This window comes from Pan troglodytes, chromosome 9 (assembly GCF_028858775.2).
Source record: "Pan troglodytes isolate AG18354 chromosome 9, NHGRI_mPanTro3-v2.0_pri, whole genome shotgun sequence".
Classification (NCBI taxonomy): Eukaryota; Metazoa; Chordata; class Mammalia; order Primates; family Hominidae; genus Pan; species Pan troglodytes.
Window position 1 is genome coordinate 110,665,636 of NC_072407.2, and position 19,965 is coordinate 110,685,600.

At 38.2% G+C, this 19,965-nt stretch overlaps 1 protein-coding gene across 1 annotated transcript in view; it reads left to right on the plus strand.

Moving 5' to 3' along the window:
• The window catches only part of DDX10 (DEAD-box helicase 10), a 276,872-nt gene that overhangs the window by 17,755 nt on the left and 239,152 nt on the right, over window positions 1-19,965 (plus strand). Inside the window, exons 7-9 of the mRNA XM_009424123.5 lie at window positions 4,918-5,044; window positions 8,101-8,263; window positions 9,743-9,827. Of these exons, the coding sequence (XP_009422398.1) occupies window positions 4,918-5,044; window positions 8,101-8,263; window positions 9,743-9,827 (375 nt within the window). The remainder of the gene's footprint in view (window positions 1-4,917; window positions 5,045-8,100; window positions 8,264-9,742; window positions 9,828-19,965) is intronic.

Here is a 19,965-nt window from a genome sequence, read left to right on the forward strand (position 1 = left end):
ATTATTTGGGTCCCTTTACTTCTTCCTACCTTTGTGTCTTCATTGTTAAGTATTTTAATTCCACATGTATCTTAAGCCCCATAAGCCACTATTATCACTGTTTGCAACATCAGTATTTATTTAGACTTACCCAGTTCTTCTCCTTGTATTGTCACCCTTCCACCTGATAATTTTTCTTTTGCTCAGATAATTTCCTTTTTAGTGCATACTTGTTAGTGAAACAGTGTTTTGACCTTTCTGAAAACCTCTTTATTTCATCTTCATTTTTTTTTGAAGTCTATCTTGGCAGTTTTTTTTTTTCCTCTTCAAAGACATCTTTGTTGTACTCTAAGTTCCATTATTTCTGTCAAAGTCATCTGACAGTTCTCTTGTTCCTTTGAAGGTAATTTTTTCTTTTTTTCTGGCCAGCAAATGTCTTAAGGTCAGGTTGTCTTGATCTGGTCTAGCCTGGCAATTAGACTCTGGGGTTATCCTATTTCTGGTTTGTCCTGAGACTTGGGGTATAATCTTCACAGATGGGGCATAGCCTTTCTCAGGGTCTCAACCAAAAGACTGAGGTATCTACCAGGGCCCCTCTGTCTTGGCAAGTTGTGAACCTTGTAGCATTGTGACCCTGCCAGAATCTCTGTTCAGTTCTGTAGCTTCCCAGTTGGTTGGTTTTTGCTTGTTTTTCCTCATTTTGCCTTATGTGTGCTCTGTTTAGGGGTTGGCATGTTCCTCGAGGGTAAATTGTATGAAAAATTTTAGATTCAGTTTTCCTTTTCTCTGGGACTTGCGACTGACGTGTTTAGGCTTAAGGCTGCTACCTTGTTTCTCCCCTGTCTTGCAATCAGCAAATGCTTTTGGGGAGAAAAGTGAGGTTGTTAACAGAGGGCTTGGCTCAGGGCATTTCTGTTTTTTCCTTTAGCACCTCAAGTCCTACCTGCCTTGGTAGCTCTCAGATGCTGCCAGTCTTTTTGTTTTGTTTTGTATTCCTGCTTTTATAGTTGCTATTCTAGGCCAGAGGGTTAATCTGATACAAGCAGCTTCTTAGCCCTGCAATTTTAGCAGCTGATAGAAATTATTGCCTAGCTCCATTATTTCATCAGGGTTTGCAAAATTGTGATATTTTAATTCTATTATTTCTTCATTAGTTTAAATACTTTCATATCAAAGAGCTTTCACATGAACTATGTGATTCTGAGGTACAGTTCTTACAGGAAAGCCAGAATATTAGAATGTATGCTTTAACACCAATGAGTTGGTTCCCTAGTATTTTCTGAAGGTTAGCAGTATTTGTTTTTGGTGGGGGGTGGGGGTTGTGTGTACTAAAAATGAACTCAGATTTAATGATAACTAATGATGAATTAATGATATCTAACTCATAGATTAAACATCTTTTTATGTCCTTGAATCAATAGAAATTTTTATATTTAATATTCATCTTGTGTCATCCCAAACTTCGCTAGTAGATGCTTCAAGTTATTATCTTGATTCTTCAGATACATTTCAGTAATCTTTGGACTCCTTGCTTTCTGGTGTTCTAAGTTTATCTTATATATTTCCAGTTCTTATAAAATCCTTCTAGCAGGATCTGGTATATAAAGACTATAGTCTAAGTGCTAACAGGCACGGTCATTGTGTTAAGCTTTACAGTAGACAGGCCTTTTTAAAAGAGTTCATGCTGATAATTACAAATCATATTTAGAATTACAAGGTTTTTATTAAGCCTCATTTAAAAAATATGTATCTCTTTTCTCTTCTGCCAAACATTCATTCCTAAAGACTTCTGTTTCATCTGTCAGTGTATCTAAAATAGTTTCAGGATAATACCAGTATTATTACTGACAATATGATTACTTATAAAAGTTTAAGATTCCTTTGCATTTCTCTTTTTCTCCTTAGACATCCCAGTAAAGATGTAGGAATCAAATTCCTTCAAAGGCATTTCCTTTGAAATAATTCCTTTGTCATTAAGTCATCAACTTGATATATATTTGGGCTTATTGTTTTCATTTTGCTCTTTTGTAAAACTTCATTCTGTTTCCCATAATTCCCTATAGATATGGCCTATTTCTTATTTAAAGACTGTTTTTTTAGTTCAGTTTTAGGTTAACCTCAAAATTGAAAGGAAGGTACAGAGATTTGCCATATACCTGCTGTCCCCATGCAGCCTCTGCCATTATCAACACTCTTGCTAGAATGGTGGTGCATTTGCTACAATGGATGGACCTATGTTTTTGCATCCTTATCACCCAAAGTCTGTTACTTTAGGGTTCACTCTTGGTGTGGTACAGCCCATTGATTTGGACAAATTTATAATAACATATGTCTACTGTTATAGTATTTCACAGTATATTCACTGCCCTGAAAGTCCTCTGTGCTCTGCCTATTCATTTATTCATCTCCCCTGACAGCCGCTGATCTTTTTACTGTCTCCATAGTGTCATCTTTTCAGAATGTTGTATAGTTGGAACCATACAGTATTTTAGCCTTTTCGTATTGGTTGCTTTCACTTAATATTATGCATTTAAGATTGCTCCATGTCTTTTCATGGAGTGATATGATAGCTCGTTTCATTTTAGCACTGAATAATATTCCATTGTCTGGATGTACCACAGTTTATTTATCCATTCACTTACTGAAGGACATCTTGATTGCCTTCAAGTTTTGGCAATTATGAATAAAGCTGCAATAAACATCCTTTTGCAGATCTTTGTGTGGACATATGTTTTCAACTCTTTTTGGTAAATACCAAGGAACGGGATAGTTGGGTCAGGTACTAAAAGTATGTTTTTTTGAGACGGAGTCTTGCTCTGTCACCCAGGCTGGAGTGCAGTGGCATAATCTTCCTTCATTGCAAGCTCCGCCCCTCGGGTTCATGCCATTCTCCTGCCTCAGCCTCCCAAGTAGCTGGGACTACAGGTGCCCGCCACCACGCCCGGCTACTTTTTTTGTACTTTTAGTAGAGATGGGGTCTCACTGTGTTTGCCAGGATGGTCTCGATCTCCTGAACTCGTGATCCACCTGCCTCAGCCTCCCAAAGTGCTGGGATTACAGGCATGAGTCACTGCGCCCGGCCTCAAGTATGTTTGGTTTTAAGAGACTGCTATACTGTCTTCCAAAATGGCAGTATCATTTTGCATTTCCACCAGCAGTGAAGGATGGTTCCTGTGGCTCCACATCCTTGCCAGCGTTTGGTGTCGTCACTGTTCTGGATTTTGGCCATCTAATAAGTGTGAAGTGACATATCGTTATTTTAATTAACTTTTGCCTGTTGACATATGATGTGGATCATCTTTAAATTGTTTTTTATTTTTTTTGAGACAAGGTCTTACTCTGTCACCCAGGCTAGAGTGCAGTGTAGCATGATCAGGGCTCACTGCAGCCTCGAACTCCCTGGCCTGAATTGATGCTCCTGCTTTAGCCTCCCAGGTAGCTGGGACTGTAGGCACATGCCACCATGCCCAGCTAACTTTCGTATTTTTTTGTAGAGATGGGGTTTCACCATGTTGCCCAGGCTGGTGTAGCATCTTTTCATATGGTTATTTTTTTATCTACATATCCTCTTTGGAGAGGTGTCTGTTAAGATTTTTGGCCTCCTTCCCCCTTTTAAAATTGGGTGTTTCTGTTCTTATTGTTGAATTTTAAGAGTTGTTTGTATATTTTGGAGAACAGTCCTTTTATCAGATGTTTTTTGCAAATATTTTTCCCCCATTCCGTGGCTTATCTTCTAATTCTTTTGATAGTGTGTTTCACAGATCAGAAACATTTAATTTTAATGAAGTCCAGCTTATCAATTCTTCCCTTTGTGGAACATAACTTAGTCATATCTAAAACCAATTGACTTGTAGTTTTTGGTTTGTCTGTCCCCCCTCCTTTTTTCTTTCACTGTAAACACAGACACACATGGGTGGGCATGTATATGGATATATAATGTATAGCCCCCTGATAAATGGTACCAAACTATCTGTACTATTCTGCCCCTTGCCTCTTTCCTTAACAGTGTGTCCTAGACATCACTCCACAGCAATATATGGATAGAATCTTCATTCCTTTTTTACAGTTGCATTATAATTAATTTATGTGGCTGTGTAATTGTTCATACTGCAAGTCCCTACTGATGGACATTTGGGTTGATTTTCATCATTTTTTGCTTCATAAAAAATGCCATATATTTGTGTGTGTGTATATGTGTGTGTGTTTAAAACCAGAGTAATGTTGGAATAAAGTAGGTTTATTAATTCAAAGAGTAAATGGATGTATATTTTTCTCCAATATTTTATAATGAAATTTCAAACATATGGTACATTGAAAGACTTCTACCATAAATACCGTATACCAAACACCTAGATACTACCTAATGGTAGCATCCATTTACTTGCTTTCATCCATCCCTTCTATATTAACCCATTTTATTTTTGATGGATTTCAGGGTAAATTGCAGATATCTGTATTCTCTCTAAATACTTCAGCACACATATTACTGAGAGTTTAATATTTGTACAGATTTTTTTTTCTTTTGGCATAAAATTTGTGTACCATGAAATATGAATATTTTAAGTATACAGTTGACTTTGATGAATGTGTATCTCTCAGTAATCTAAAGCCCTAATGAGATGTGGAATACTAATCAGCCCAGCAAGTTCTCTTACACCTCTTCTTAGTTAATCCTTGACCCTGCATTTTTAGAGGTAATCACTGTTCTTGTCGTGCTTTGTTTGACATTGATTTACAAGGGATTTTGAATGTGTTTTAAAGTAATGTGTTGAATTTGTTTCCTAAGGGACAATAGAGAAAAATTCTTTTTTTGGTGTATGTGTGTAGGAAATTTGCTTGAGAGATGTGCCACTATTAAAACTTGTTTCCTTTTTTGGTCTGGATTTCAGTTACTTACATGACATATTCTAATGTTTTTCTTTTCCTTAATTCCACAAGCACCCCTGCCACTTTGGAACAGAACTACATAGTCTGTGAGCTGAAGCAAAAAATAAGTGTGCTGTATTCCTTTTTGAGAAGCCATCTGAAGAAGAAGAGCATTGTATTTTTTTCCAGTTGCAAAGAGGTATTGGCTGTTTATTTTGCTTTCTGAACGTATGTTGAATGTCCCTTTTGAAATGGCAAATCAATTAGACAAATTATTACATTGTACGAGAAGTACAGTGCTAGTTGTGGTGAGGGATCTTTAGTGTCCTTGTTGCAAAGGAATCCGTGGTTGAGACTTTCAACTCCACAAGGGCAGAAACTGTGTCTTTTCTTAGGTATTATGTTAAGTGCTAACAATACTGGAAATGTAGTCCTCAATAAATATTAGTAGAATGAATAATTGTTAGCCAAGCTAAGCAGAGGTCTTTATAATCTGATACCTCCTTTATCCTCCGAGAATATGGGAATGAATATACCATTTATTTTCATGCCGTATATCTTTGTTTATGCTGATCTGTGTGGAATGCCCTCCCTGCATCTCTTCACCTAAATCTGGGGAAATACTTACTTTGAAGCTAAGTTCAAATGTTATACCTGAAAGTCCCTTTCTGACACTCCCTTTTTAAAGAATCAGTTGTTCCCTCCCCTAACCTTCTGAAGTGTTTTGTTTATATCTTAGTTAATAAACACTTCTTGAACACTAGCCCTGTGCTAGGAATAAAGAATAAGGATTTCAGAGATGTCTAAGAGAACTTTGTCTCCTCTCTTAAGGAGAAGGGACTACGGTCTTTGTGCATGTGTGTGTCCGTGTGCCTCTTCTGTACTATATTTCAGATTCCCGATGACTTAATAGGGAATGTAGTAGATCAATTCTAGATTTACAGCTTTTGCAATAACTTTCCATGATAAATATGTAGATGGGTTTCTCTCTAGCTTATGGGAAGTTAAGTGGTGATCTGATGCTGTTGTCTACTGAACCTTATTTTACCATGTAAAGAATGACTTTAGCCTTGGTGCGGTGGCTCACGCCTGTAATCCCAGCACTTTAAGAGGCTGAGGTAGGAGGATTGCTTGAGTCTAGAAGTTCAAGACTAGCTTGGGCAAGATGGTGACACCCTGTCTTTAAAAAAAAAAAAAAAGACTTCAGTTTTTCAAGGACCGATTTTAGATTTTCAAAGCTTCCAGTCTTCTGGGAGCATTCCTCAAGGCAACTTGGAAGTGTATCCTGAGCAGTAGCCAACAACAAAACAATAAACTTCACATCTCCTAAAGAAGAGTTGGTTTTGGTGTCTAGGTGCTAGGAAATGATTCTGAAAGTTCTATTTAAAGTTCTGTTTAAAGTTTCTTCTACTCTTTAGAGTAGGAGATGGCATCAAAGGTGGCCTTGGCATAGTTGCCCAGGGTGGCAGTGCAGCCCCCTGGTCGAGGTATAGCAATTGTCAATACCCACCATCAGCAGCAGCTTCTTGGGCATGGGGCCGAGATGATGCCAGTGCCTCCTGAGGTGGGGATAAGTCTCACCAGCACAGAGAGGGTCTGTCACCCTGCAAGGGCTGGTGAGCTTGCCGATCTTGTTCCCCAAGTAGCCTCTTGGCACAAGGACAATGGAGAGCTTGGCCAGGATAATGGCTCCTCGAATGGCAGTGGCTACCTCCTTGGAGCACCTGATACCCATATCAGTGTGGCCATTGTAGTCCCCAATGGCAACATGCCTTGAATCCAGTGCATTGGCCAGTGTGGGCCACTTTTGCGCCATGTAATCTTTGAAACCTCATTCTTGAGAGATGCCCCCAGGAAAATGTCAATGACCTCAGACTCCTTGATGGGCAGGAGAAGAGATAGATCTCCTCCAGGGTCTTGGTCTTCATGTCCTTCACCAAGCAGCACAGCTTTGTGACTGGCATCCACCCCTTGGCTTTGCCTCAGTGGCCTTGGTTGCAGGTGCTATTGCTGAAGCCTCCTTCGAAGCCTCTGTGGTTTCCCATTCCTTGTCCTGTGGACCCTTCCGCTGCACCAGCATCATCTGCCATTTGATGTTTTCTTGGAGAAGCTGTTTTTACATCTTTACGAAAGAAAGGCCTAAGTCCAGCTATCTCTGATACTTGCCTGATACATTGTCCCGGAATCAGAACCTCCCTGGCAGTAGCAAATTGCATTTGAGAAAGTGAATGGCTAGTGATTGGGTAACAAGCAATTCACTTGGTTTCCCATTCTTTACTGTCAGCAAAATTGAAGAGAGACTTTAATGGGGTCTTTCTCTTTAATTGAGCATCTGGATCACCAAAAATTATTTGGAATAATCCATTATGAGTTTTGGCCTATTTTATAGGAGCTCAGAATTAAACTTCCTTTGAGTTTGTTTTATTTATGTGAACAGATTTTAACCCCCATATTAGAGAACATAAAATAATGCTGAACTCTTTTCAGTCTAGTAATCCATAGTATCCATTTATGGATACAAAAAGAGAACCAGAACAATTAGCTCTATATAGTCCCACACATTGAGATATATTTACAATGTTTTTATTTATGTCTAACAGTTGTTTAAATCAAATCCCAACATATTTCTTGGTTTGATCAGTTCTGTATTACTAATTATTTTAATAATTGCTGAGTCTGAGAGGAAAGTTCAGTCAGCCTGTGGCCACAGGAAATTAAAGTAAGTTTTTTCTTTTGTAGAAAATGAGTTATGATAACATCAATAAAAGGCTTTCAAGCTTCAAACTTAAGATGCAATTCTGTGACGTTAGGAAATAGAAATGTGAATTAAAGGAGGGAAGGAAATTAAATTGCTTGTGATTAAATAAGAGTTTCCTTTTTTACTTGGTTGGAATTGGGTATCACATTGCTCTGCTGTTGAGACTCTGTGGGATACGTTGATAAGAGAACAGTGTTTATTTTAAAACGTCAGTATTTACCAGAAATTATATTCTTTGCTGCGATTGAAATTTTGAAACATTTCAGATACCAACACAAAAATATAAGAAGAGCATTTTTTTTTAATCAAAGGAAATATGTGAGCAAAAACCTTTGAAGACCGCAACTCTAAACTACATTTCTCTTTTTCTGCTCTATATTTAAACATTTTTTTAATTGTTAAAATTCGTGTTGCTTAATACATTTTTGTTGTCCATCTTCTAAGCTTTATTGCTGCCATCTGCCATAAGCAAACTTATTCTTCTGTTAATGCCCCAGGTCCAGTATCTGTACCGAGTGTTTTGCCGGCTACGTCCTGGTGTTTCTATCCTTGCACTCCATGGTCGACAGCAGCAAATGAGAAGAATGGAAGTCTATAATGAGTTTGTCCGTAAGAGAGCTGCAGTACTCTTTGCTACTGATATTGCAGCCAGGGGTCTGGGTAAGAAGACTTCCTATCATGAAATTTCTGTGATCGTGTGAAATGTAATTTGCTTATAAAGTATATTTTGGGAAATCTGATAGACTCAAACACTTGGGATTCTTTTCTTATTTTGTAAGAGAAAAGTAAGTAGTAAATTGGTAGCAGTTGACTAACATTAAGGATGTATCAGTGAAAATTTCCATAGTATTTGCATCTTTTTTACTATTTCATGACAATCACTCCATAGAATCCTGAGGAACCTACAAAATCAAAGGGGGGTTAAAAGTTTAAAGATATGAAAACAATTCCCATTTCTTTGAAAATTGGAAACTTGTTTATAGATACTGAACTCATTTAACAAGAAAAATCAGTGAAGTCCATGTTTTCATCCCTCTAATTTTTATCTGATAAATAACTACATTTAACGTAGTTAAATTTATTTTCAAAAAGCTGCTTTGTTGATTATACAACTCCTGGCTTTGTGGGAATGGGATGGGGATGGACGTAACTAGAGAGGAAAACTAGACTTAGGAACAAAGGGTGAGAATAAGTAGGTGATAATTTGAATCCTTCAATCACTTAATTTTATTGTATTGTTAATTATAGCAAATTTGAAGCATAAACAAAAGCTGAATATGTTTAATCTACCCTCATATACCCAGCTTTAACAATGATCTTTTTCATAATCCTCCCCCTGTCCCTCTTGGAGTACTCTAAAGCATATCTCAGATGCCATATTTATTAGTTTAGGCTGGAGTACAGTAGCACGATCATAGCTCACTACAGCCTTGATCTACCAGGCTCAAGTGATACTCCCACCTCAGCTTCCCCAGCAGCTGGGACTATAGGCATGCGCCATGCCTGACTAGTTTTTATTTTACTTTATTTTTTATTATGCTTTAAGTTCTGGGGTATATGTACAGATTGTGCAGGTTTGTTACATAGGTATACATGTGCCATGGTGGTTTGCTGCATCCTTCAACCCGTCATCTACATTAGGTATTTCTCCTAATGCTATCCCTCCCCTAGTCCCCCACCTCCAGACAGGCCCCAGTGTGTGATGTTCCTCTCCCTGTGTCCACTCTTCAACTCCCACTTATGAGTGAGAACATGCAGTGTTTGGGTTTCTGTTCCCGTTAGTTTGCTGAGAATGATGGTTTCCAGCTTTGTCCATGTCCCCATTAGAAGTGGTGCTTTCAGGTTATTAAATATTAGGGTATTTCACTGTTTGTCCGACACAAAGCAATCTGTCTCTTCCGTGTCAGATACGAAGTAATCTTCATATTCAAACAGTCATTAATTTTAGTTCATTTTGTCAAGAGAAATGTTTACTATCTCTTGGTTCATGCAATTAATTTTATTTTTAATAGAGTTCATAGATGATATCCATCAGTTTGATGTGATGAAAAGTCCTGGCAAGCAATATTTTAAGATAAAAATAGTGCAGCAGGGCAGATCTTGCAACCAGTTTCTTAACTTCACATCCCTTCTCTGTAGATTTCCCGGCCGTGAATTGGGTTCTTCAGTTTGATTGTCCTGAGGATGCCAACACATATATTCACAGAGCAGGTAGAACTGCCAGGTAGGTGTACTGACTAATTTCTTTTCTTTTGCTACTATCCAAATAACAAAGCATGCTTTCCCAACTGCAGGTAAACGAGAAAGGAATTCAGGTAAGTGAGTGCTGGTTTGGCATTTTGTGGTGTGAGTTGACAGCTACTGTAAATCATTATGGCTAAGACTTGATTAGTGCTGCAAAAAATCCATAAAAATCTTATTTTAGTTTGTTTAAACTTTCTTGTACTTTACTTTTCAGCAAAACTGCTCATTGAAAGTCATCTCATTGAATCCTAATGACCTGTCAGTTAAGTCTAGGACTGCAGTAGTCCTCACTTATCCTCAGGGGTTATGTTCCAAGGTCCCAGTGGATGCCTGAAATCTCAGTACCAAACCCAATTTATGCTATGTTTTTTCAGTCTAGTAACTGAGACAGCTAAGTAACAAGCGGGTGGGGTCTTAAGCGTGCATATGCTGGACAAAGGGATGATTCACATTGTGGGCAGGACACAGTGGGATGGTGTGACATTTTATCAGGCTACTCAGAAGGGTGAGCAATTTAAAACTTATGAATTGTTTATTTCTGGAATTTTCCATTTAATATATTTAATATTTTTTGGGCCTTGGTTGACTGGACGTAACTGAAACCACAGAAAGCGAAACCACAGATAGAGGGGGGCTACTTACTGTATTATTAAATCCCTATTTTCAGATGAGGAAACTGAATCTTTGAGCAGTTAAACAATTTGTTCAAAGATCCACAGAGCCAGGATTTGAACCCAGGCAGTCTGGCTTATCTAGTCTAGATCTTGTGCTCTTACCTTCTAAAGTATAGGCTAATAAGAGGCTAAGTGATTTGGAATCATAGATATCTCTTTTTCCTTTCTTCCTAGTTCAGGAAATAGAGACATTGCTGAAGACCACTCCCTATCTCTCCTTCTTCCTATACTCCCCACTTCCTCCCAAAAGTATACTATGTTTGTTCAAGAGGTATGAGGAACTGTCTAGAAAAGAATGTAGTAGGCTGGGCATGGTGGCTCATGCCTGTAATCCCAGCCCTTTGGGAGGCCGAGGTGGGCGGATCACGAGGTCAGGAGTTCAAGACCAGCCTGAGCAACATGGTGAAACCCTGTCTCTACTACATATACAAAAAAATCAGCCAGGAGTGGTGGTGTGTGCCTGTAGTCTCAGCTCCTCGGGAGGCTGAGGCAGGAGAATCACGTGAACCCGGGAGGCGGAGGTTGCAGTGAGCTGAGATCGCACCACTGCATTCCAGCCTGGGCGACAGAGTGATGCTCTGTCTCAAAAACAACAAAACAAAACAAAAAAAAAACATAGTAAAGTCAGTCATTTGGAATTAAGTGGCATAGAAAGGTATCTGAATGAATCAAAAAGGATTACACAATCTGTCATTGCTGTTAAGCTGTAGCAGCAAAGCTGGGAGGTATACATTCTTGGTGGAATTGTAAATGGTTAACATTTTTCTGGATAGCATATGGTAATACTTATTAACAACCTTACAGTTCTTGTTTTTGTCTTAGTAATTCCACATCCAGAAATGGATCTTAAGAAAATAGAGAGCTGAATAAAGTTTCAGTGTACATTTGTCTTGCTGATGTTTGTAGTGTTTAAGAATTGGAATTTATTATGATCTTTAGATTATGATTATGGTTAGCCACAGATGGACTATTTCTTCAGTTTTACATTTTTGCTCTGTTTTCTTTCTCATCAAAACTGGATGATTGGATATTTATCATATGGATTCCAGGATTGGTCTAACTGGACCAATGGTTGCTTCCAATTTCATGCCACAAACTCTTCTCAAAACTTTCCCAGGGATGTCAGGATCTTTAGGCCCGAGCACAGACTGTCCTGTTTGGCAGGCTTGCTTTGCCACCTGCCCTGTGTCCACTTCAGCAAGTGGCCCCAAGTATGAAAGTGTACGCTATCCCTTGCTTACCCAGGAAGTCCCCTTGGAGTTTAGTTCTTTTAGATTTCTATACATTTATATTTTTTGGGTAGCTTTGAAGAAATTTTTTTTGTTTTTGTTTTTATGTGGTCACTTTTTGTTTCAGCTGAAGTGAAGGTTTTTTATGTCTTTTTATAGCCTAGCAAGAAATAGATCTTCTTAAAATTCTATTTAATTTTCATAAGATGTTTGAATGTATGAGTGTTTAAGTGTTTTTTTTTTTTTGTTTTTTTTGATTGATTCATGTTTATCCTGTGGGCCATCTTTAAACATGGTTTATAATAAAAATGCACTCAAATTAAATGTGCTTCTTTTGACCAGCATGAAAGAAGGGAGAGAACAGTATAATAATGAAAGACTATTTAAAAATAGGATTTATGAATTAGTGGGTTCAAAAATAAGTCTTTTAATTGCAATTAATGATGTAGTTTTAAACAAGCAATGCAGTTAGGATTAGGTTTTGTATATGATACTGTACATTTAGACAAACTTGTTTTTAGAACTTTCTTTCTTCTTGGAACTTACTAAAATGGGACATGGGTAGAATAGTTGCCTGTTCTCCATTTTTATGAGGGGGTAGATGGTGCCTCACTGGTCTTTAATGTATTGAGTACATGGTTTTTGTTTTGTTCTGTTTTGTTTTTTTTGAGACAGAGTGTCACTCTGTCACCCAGTCTGGAGTGCAGTGGCACAATCTCAGCTCACTGCAACCTCCGCCTCCCGGGTTCAAGCGATTGTCCTGCCTCAGCTTCCCAAGTAGCTGGGACTATAGGCGCGTGCCACCACACCTGCCTAATTTTTGTATTTTTAGTAGAGATGGGGTTTCACCATGTTGGCCAGGTTGGTCTTGAACTCCTGACCTCAAGTGATCCGCCCGCCTCAGCCTCCCAAAGTGTTGGGATTACAGGTGTGAGCCACAGTGCCCGGCGAGTACCTGTTTTGATTGTCATTCATAGTGAGTATTTTGGAAAGTCATCAGTGGTGGTTGGTGGAATGACCTTCTCCACTGTTATTCTCCTCAGTAAATGTGTAGTTGTGTAAATTTTTACATGTACCTGTGCACATATCTGCATTCTGTGCTCCTGTGGGCTTCTGGATAGGCAGGGTTGGATATGGTATCTCACAAGTGCATTGGGCCAGGGGTGTAGGTGCTTTTTATTTTTATTTTTTCTTTTCCTTTTCGATATCTTTAATATAGTGTATTCTTTAATGTGATTATTTTGATATGTATTTTCTTTTTAGATGTGCCAGTGGTATTGATGGGGACAGGGCAGACTGATTCCTAAATAGAATACATTTAGCAGTAAAATTCTCCCTATATGAAGATTATTGGACATGTCAATATAAATCAGGAAAAGATTCTAGAGGGGGGAATATTTCAAGGTTCTTGGTTCCTAGAGAAGTTGTTGAAAATTTTATGTAGTTGAACGTGCCGTGGTGAACATTAAATTGGGTCGTAATGACTGAGGAGATGAAGAGGAGTTAGAACAACATCACATTATTGTGTCTGAAGAGAGAGAATACTAATCTGAAAAAAATGTTTTAATGTAACTTTAGTGTGGTCATTAACTTTTAAAGCACAAGCCTGTTTGACCTTTTGTAACCAATTAAAAATATTTTTACTTGACTATTTTAGATGTATAGTATGTGGAAAGGTTTAGCATATATAATGCTTTTTTTTTTTTTCCTGGCAGTTTAAAACTTGCCAATAATGGGCTTAAAGATAATTAGAAAGTTTTGTGGGCCATGAGACTGAATAATTGAATTGAATAAAGGCTAAATTAAAATTAGAATCTAATTAAAATCCTGTGTATTTGGCTGTAATTAAGACCAAGTTGCCAGATAATGTTTGCTTTTGGAATTGAACTATAATATATCGATATAGGAAAACAAATTCATTAGCAAAATAGCTAAGATTTGGGGAATCTTTTTTTCTTTCCATATTTTAGCTAAAAAAGTGATTTGGGTACTTTTGTCTTGAAGTACCTAATTCTGTATTAATTAATTTAACCTTTCTAAATTCCTTTTGATCTATAGCAGTTGAGAAATTTCCCTGTATTTTCCTTAACCATCACACCCCTATTAACAAAATGATCTCCTTTAGAGATAAGTGAGGCCAGGTATATGAATATAGTTTTATAATGCTGTATCCTGTGATACATTCTGTCACTTTAAAAAGCAGTTCTCTTTAGGGCATATAGTTCTTTTGGTACAAAACCAAGCTCTTTCAGTTTTTATAAAAATGTCCAGTTGAAAGTAGAAAATATTTGGGAATGGAAAATAGACATCAGATATTCTCAACTTTAAAAAATGTTTTTATTTGGGGAGGGTAGGGGAGGGTTGTGGGTAGAAGATGGGCATTTATATATAACTATTTTTTTTCCCCAGAATAGTAGAAGATAAAATAATTTCAGCAGTATTCTAATTTAGCCTTATGTGCCTGGCTACATTTTGTGGCGCTCAGAAATTCTGTAAGGAGCAGAATGTGATTCCACTAGGGGACAGCAGAGGCCAAACCTTAGCATTGCACACTCACTGGCAGCAGCTTAGATCTTAGAAAAGAGGAAGATGGCCACTAGTTAAAATCTGTAATAACTTCTGAAGAGTTCATGGCTGGTTGTGGGAGAATACTGGTACTTTATGGAATAGCTAATGAGAATTTTTTAATAGTGTCTTTAATTGGTTTGTGAATTGAAATAATAAAAGTAAAAAGACAGTTTTCATGAGCATTAACTTTCCAAGGCTTACCATGTGTACCTTAGATATAAGATAGGAGCAATCTTTGTTAGTGAAAATGATTTCTTTAATTCCTTTAGCTTACATTTGTGAAGGTCTGCAGTCTGCTCCTCGTAGATAGTGGCTGATGCTTCTTTACATGACCTGCTTTTGTTGGTATCTATGATTTAAAGGTTGCATAAAAGGTCACAGCAAATTTATTTTGCATCTTGAAGCAATGAGGAGCTGGGGGAGAGTATAGCCAGTATGGCTGTAGGAGTAGATAAGGAGGGCTGATATTTCTTAGGAGTCTATTTCCCAGGTACCCTTGGGAGTATTTCTTAGGAGTCTGTTTCCCAGGCACCCCTTGGGAATAGGGGTGCCCCCACTTTATTCTCCTGTCTAGTCAATACAGCAGGCACAGTGTTCCTTCTAAAACATAAGTCGGATTATATCACTCCTCTGATGGCATACCATTTCACTCAGAGTGAAAGCCAATGACCCCCTGGGCCTAAACTATTCATCCGTTTCCCCCCAGTTTGCTAGTATTCTCCCCTTGTTCTCTATGCTCCGTACTGGTCTTGCTGTTTCTTTTATGTGCCAGGCCTTTATACTGGTGCTGTCTCTTTTCTGCTGGGATGCATTTTCCTCAAGTATCCACATGGCTGTCTTCCTCACCCTCCCCAACCACTCCTTTTAACCCTGCTTGACATTCCTTTCTCCAAAGTCCTTTATCACCTTCAAATATACTAGAGTATTTACTTAGTATATTTTTACATTGCTTTTCACCTTGATTGTAAGTTCCATAAAGGCAGCAATGTTTGTCTAGTATATTGATGTACCCTAAGTGCTTAGAACAGGACCTGACATGTAGTAGACATTTGAGATAGTGATTCAGACTCATGAATCAGATCTTACCTAATATGTTAATTGTCCTAATATGTTAATTATTTATTGTTGTATAACAAATTGACCCATGGCTTGGTGGTTTAAAGCAATAACCATTTATTATTGCAATAACCATTTATCTTGTAGCTTCTGTGGGTCAGGTACCGAGTGTGGTTCATCTGGGTCCTCTGGCTCTCAGTCTATCACAAGGTGTCAGATGGTACTTTAAGGTTCAACTAGGGTTGCATTCATTCTCAGATTTATTCACATGGTTGTTTGCAGATTCATTTCCTCCTCTGCTGTTGGTCAGAGGCATCTCTCAGTTCCTTTTCATGTGGTCTTCTTCACAGGATAGCCACAACATGGTAACTGACCTCATCAGAGAGGGCAAATGACAGCTGAGGGAGAGAAAGATGAAGCAGTAATGTCTTTCATGACCTAGACTTGGAAGTCACAGTCCATCTTTCCTGTAACATCCTGGGGTTGCATGTCAGTTCTATTCCTTGTAGGGGGACTACACAAGGGTGTCAATACCAGGAGGTGCAGATTATTGGGAGTTGTTTTATAAGCTGCCCACCACACCCAACATCAAATTTTACCACTGATTTCAAGGATAAAAGCAATCCTGAGGTAGAAGTGAAACAAGAAGAGGTGTGGGATCTCCACTATAGCTCCCTGGTTATTTTCTTGCCAAATTAGGGCATGCTCTGGCCCAGGTTAACATAGAAGACTCTAAATAATGTGTGGCTTAGATGGACACTTGCATAGATGGACTATTTGTATACTCGGTTACAAAGCCCACCAGAGAAACATACTTTCAAATCCATAAATTGTGAACAACCATGGTGCATCCTATTAAAAGTCTCTCATAGGTGAGGACTCTCACCTAGCAAATAACCATGTTTGTTTCCCTGGAGATCTGTCATTAATATGTTTTCTAGGAGATTTGACCATATCACTTTTATTGGGGTGGAGGGAGCGCAGGGCATCCTCTTCCCTACCTCCCACCCCTGTACCACACAAAGAACGAATGGACTGTGGTTTAGCCTTTTGCTTCCCAAACTCAATAAATATTTGTATGAATAAACTCATTTAGCCCATAGAACAACTCATGAAAGAGGTTCTCATATTAGGAAACTCTTTCTCAGAGACTTTAAGGTAGATTATGTCGATGATTTCTCAGTTTAGTAAGTACCAGGCCTGGGATTTATGCTTAGATCTTTCTGACTCTAGAACTCATTCTTGCCAGTGTGCCCTGATCCAGCTGTTTACATCTAATGGATTACATCTAATAGCGCAGCCCTGGAGCTCCCATGCAGGGCTTCTAGAATGCATGAGAGCCAGTTACTGGGAGAAGAAAGGTAGATGTCTTCAAATTTGTTGACATTTGTGGTCATGAAGACGAACTAGTATATGCATTTTCTTTCTTTGGACTATGAGAGATAGACATCCTGTAGTTGTTCCATCACTGCCTTTAGAAAGTCAGGAATCTTAGGTTTGAATTTGACTTTGTCACCTAATGACCGTGTACCCTTGGACAAGTCTTTAACTTCTCTAAGCCTCAGTTTCTTCTCTGGTAAAAAGGGGTTAATTGTATCTAACTCTTATTTCCTGGAAGTATAATTTTAGGTAGTAGCAGTGCCACTTTGATTTGCGGTTTCTTTTTATTCTTAATCTGTTACAATTTAGCCTTTTTTTTAATTCTTTTCAGGGGACAAAGTTGATAGAATTTAATGATTTCTACCCTTTCTCTGTGAACCCCATAAATCCTTGTTCTTAGTCAGTGCTAGAAGCTTTCCATGCAATATGTATTAACCAGCTTGGTTTCTCTCTAATTACTTACAGTGAACTTCGTTTGTCACTGTTGGGCCTGACATGGTATACCTGTTTGTTATTTGAGATCTTAAGGTGCAGATGACTTTCTTTTCCCCAGAATATTTCCAAACCTGTTCTTTTTTCCTTTTTTAAATCTAGTATAGAATCGTCAGACATTCCATAAGTCAGAGATACCCTTTTTCTTGGAATAAGCTCTCCTTTGTACCATGTTGTGCAGGAGGAACAGAACAGTTGGAATCAGATCCCTTATGGCTGTCTTTCTGCACCTGCATAACAGACTGCACTGTTCTCCCCCAGTGACATGAAATCTTGGGGATGGTTGTCATAGGTAAGGCTGAGGTATAGGGAGAATAGAAGGAGATACAGGGCGGGAAAAAGAGAGGACTGTGCGATAGTAGAGCGTAACCAACAAATGTCTCCCTTTCTCCACTTCTTGATTATTGTATTGTGAGCAGTGACTAGCATATCAGTAGTCAGAGTTGTAGAGTTTTAGATCCTAAAGGGACATAAATCAGTCAATTGTATAATGTAGAAATAAGAAAATGTAGTAAATAGTGATTTATTTTATCTAAAGTTATACAGCTAATAGCTAATAGTACAACAGGACTGGAACCCAGTTCTTTTGACTCTAAATCTGGTGTTTTTTCTTTCTTCTTCTTCTTTTTCTTTTTTTTTTCTTTTTTTTGTGACTGAGTGTCTGTGACTCTGTCGCCCAGAGTGGAGTGCAGTGGCGCGATCTTGGCTCACTGCAACCTCTGCCTCCCGGGTTCAAGTGATTCTCTTGTCTCAGCCTCCTGAGTAGTTGGAACTACAGGGTGCGCCACCATACCTGGCTAATTTTTGTACTTTTAGCAGAGACGGGGTTTTGCCATGTTGGCCAGGCTGGTCTCAAACTCCTGACCTCAGGTGATCCACCCGCCTGGATCCCAAAGTGCTGGGGTTACAGGCGTGAACCACTGCGCCTGGCCAAGTTTGGAGTTTTATCTGCTGAAACAGCTTCTAGTGTTCACTCAACAAATATTTGTTGTGCATGTTTTAGGGACACATGACACATGACACATGCCCTCAAATTTAATAATCAAGATAAGGAAATATACTGATATTGGTAGTACTAGGATGTATGTTAAATAAGGTAAGAGTGAAACAAAAGATATAGGTCTTAAAAACATAGTTTTTAAAGAAAACTTATTTTTAATAACTTGTATTACAAAAATAATGCTTACTCACTGTACAGATTATCTAGACAATAATGACAAAACAATTAAAATCACCTAAAATCCACCACTTAGAAATGTTTTCTTCGTGTATGTCTGTATATATTTTTTCTAGTTACAAAAATGGGATTGTTCTAAATAAACTTTTTGTAACCTAACTTGTAACATGGAGAACCAGGCTAAGAGAACTGAGGGTGGCTAGGCAGTTGTGAATAGCGTATCACAGACCATGGTAGGACAATAGTGGAAAGGATGAATGAGCAAAGTTTAAGGGACAATTAAAGACCCAACTAGAATGGAGTTGATGGGTTGGAGAATCTGAATTTGAGTAGTTAAAGATTATTGGCTCATGGGTAGAAGGCAAATTATTGCTAGAATGGCAGGGCTTTTTTTCCTGCCTCTGGCTCTAGTTTGTTTGAAGGTTATTTCAGTGGAAGAATTAACTGGTACACCCAAGCCAATGGACTGGATTCCTATTTTAACTAGAAATACTAGTGAGCTGCAGGATGTGGAGATAAGCTTCCTGATATCAGCTAGACAATCATGACCAATCTGTTGAGTATTCTTGTTTCTGGAGGGAATTCTGGTATAACTGAAAAAGTGGTGGATTTAGAAGTTTAAAGTCTCTGATATTAGTAACCAGCTGATTTTAGGCCAACCTCTTGGGCTCTCAGAAATACTATTTTGTATTGCTACTTCCTACTGGTTGCTTGCTTTTAAGATCTGCAAGTTTATATATTAATACAAAAAATGTTTTTCATAAATTTGGAAGAGCTGCATAAATTAAATATAGTATTGATACTGATGGCAAAAATGAAATTTTGTTTCAGATGCTTTTTATTGGGTGGCTAGACTCTGTTAAAATAATTCGTCATGATGACTAGTTAATAATACTGTATTGTATTCTTGAAAAATGCTGAGAGTGGATGTTAAATGTTCTCACCACAAAAATGATAACTCTGTGAGGTAATGCATATTTTAATTAGCTAGACTTAACTATTCCACAATGTGTGTATACTAAGACACAATGTGTATACTCTAAGACATCATGTTGTACATGATAAATACAATTTATCGATTTGAAATAAATATGTTTTGAAAACAAATCTGTCTAAATATAGAATTTTAAAGTGTAGATCTTTTTTTTTGAGGTGGAGTCTCACTCTGTCTCCAGGCTGGAGTGCAGTGGTGCGATCTCTGCTCACTGCAACCTCTGCCTCCCAGGTGCAAACAATTCTCCTGCCTTGGCCTCTGGAGTAGCTGGGACTACAGCCGTGTGCCACCACTCCCAGCTAAGTTTTGTATTTTTAGTAGAGACAAGGTTTCACCATGTTGGCCAGGATGGTCTCGATCTCTTGACCTCATGATCCACCTGCCTCGGCCTCCCAAAGTGCTGGGATTACAGGCCTGAGCCACTGCGCTTGGCCTAAAGTGTAGATCTTTTGAAGAACACTTATTTCTTATATGTTTAGCCTTGGGCCTTGAATATTGCTTTTGAAATCTAAAAGCTTGCTCATGGGTAAATAGACTTTGTTCTTGCA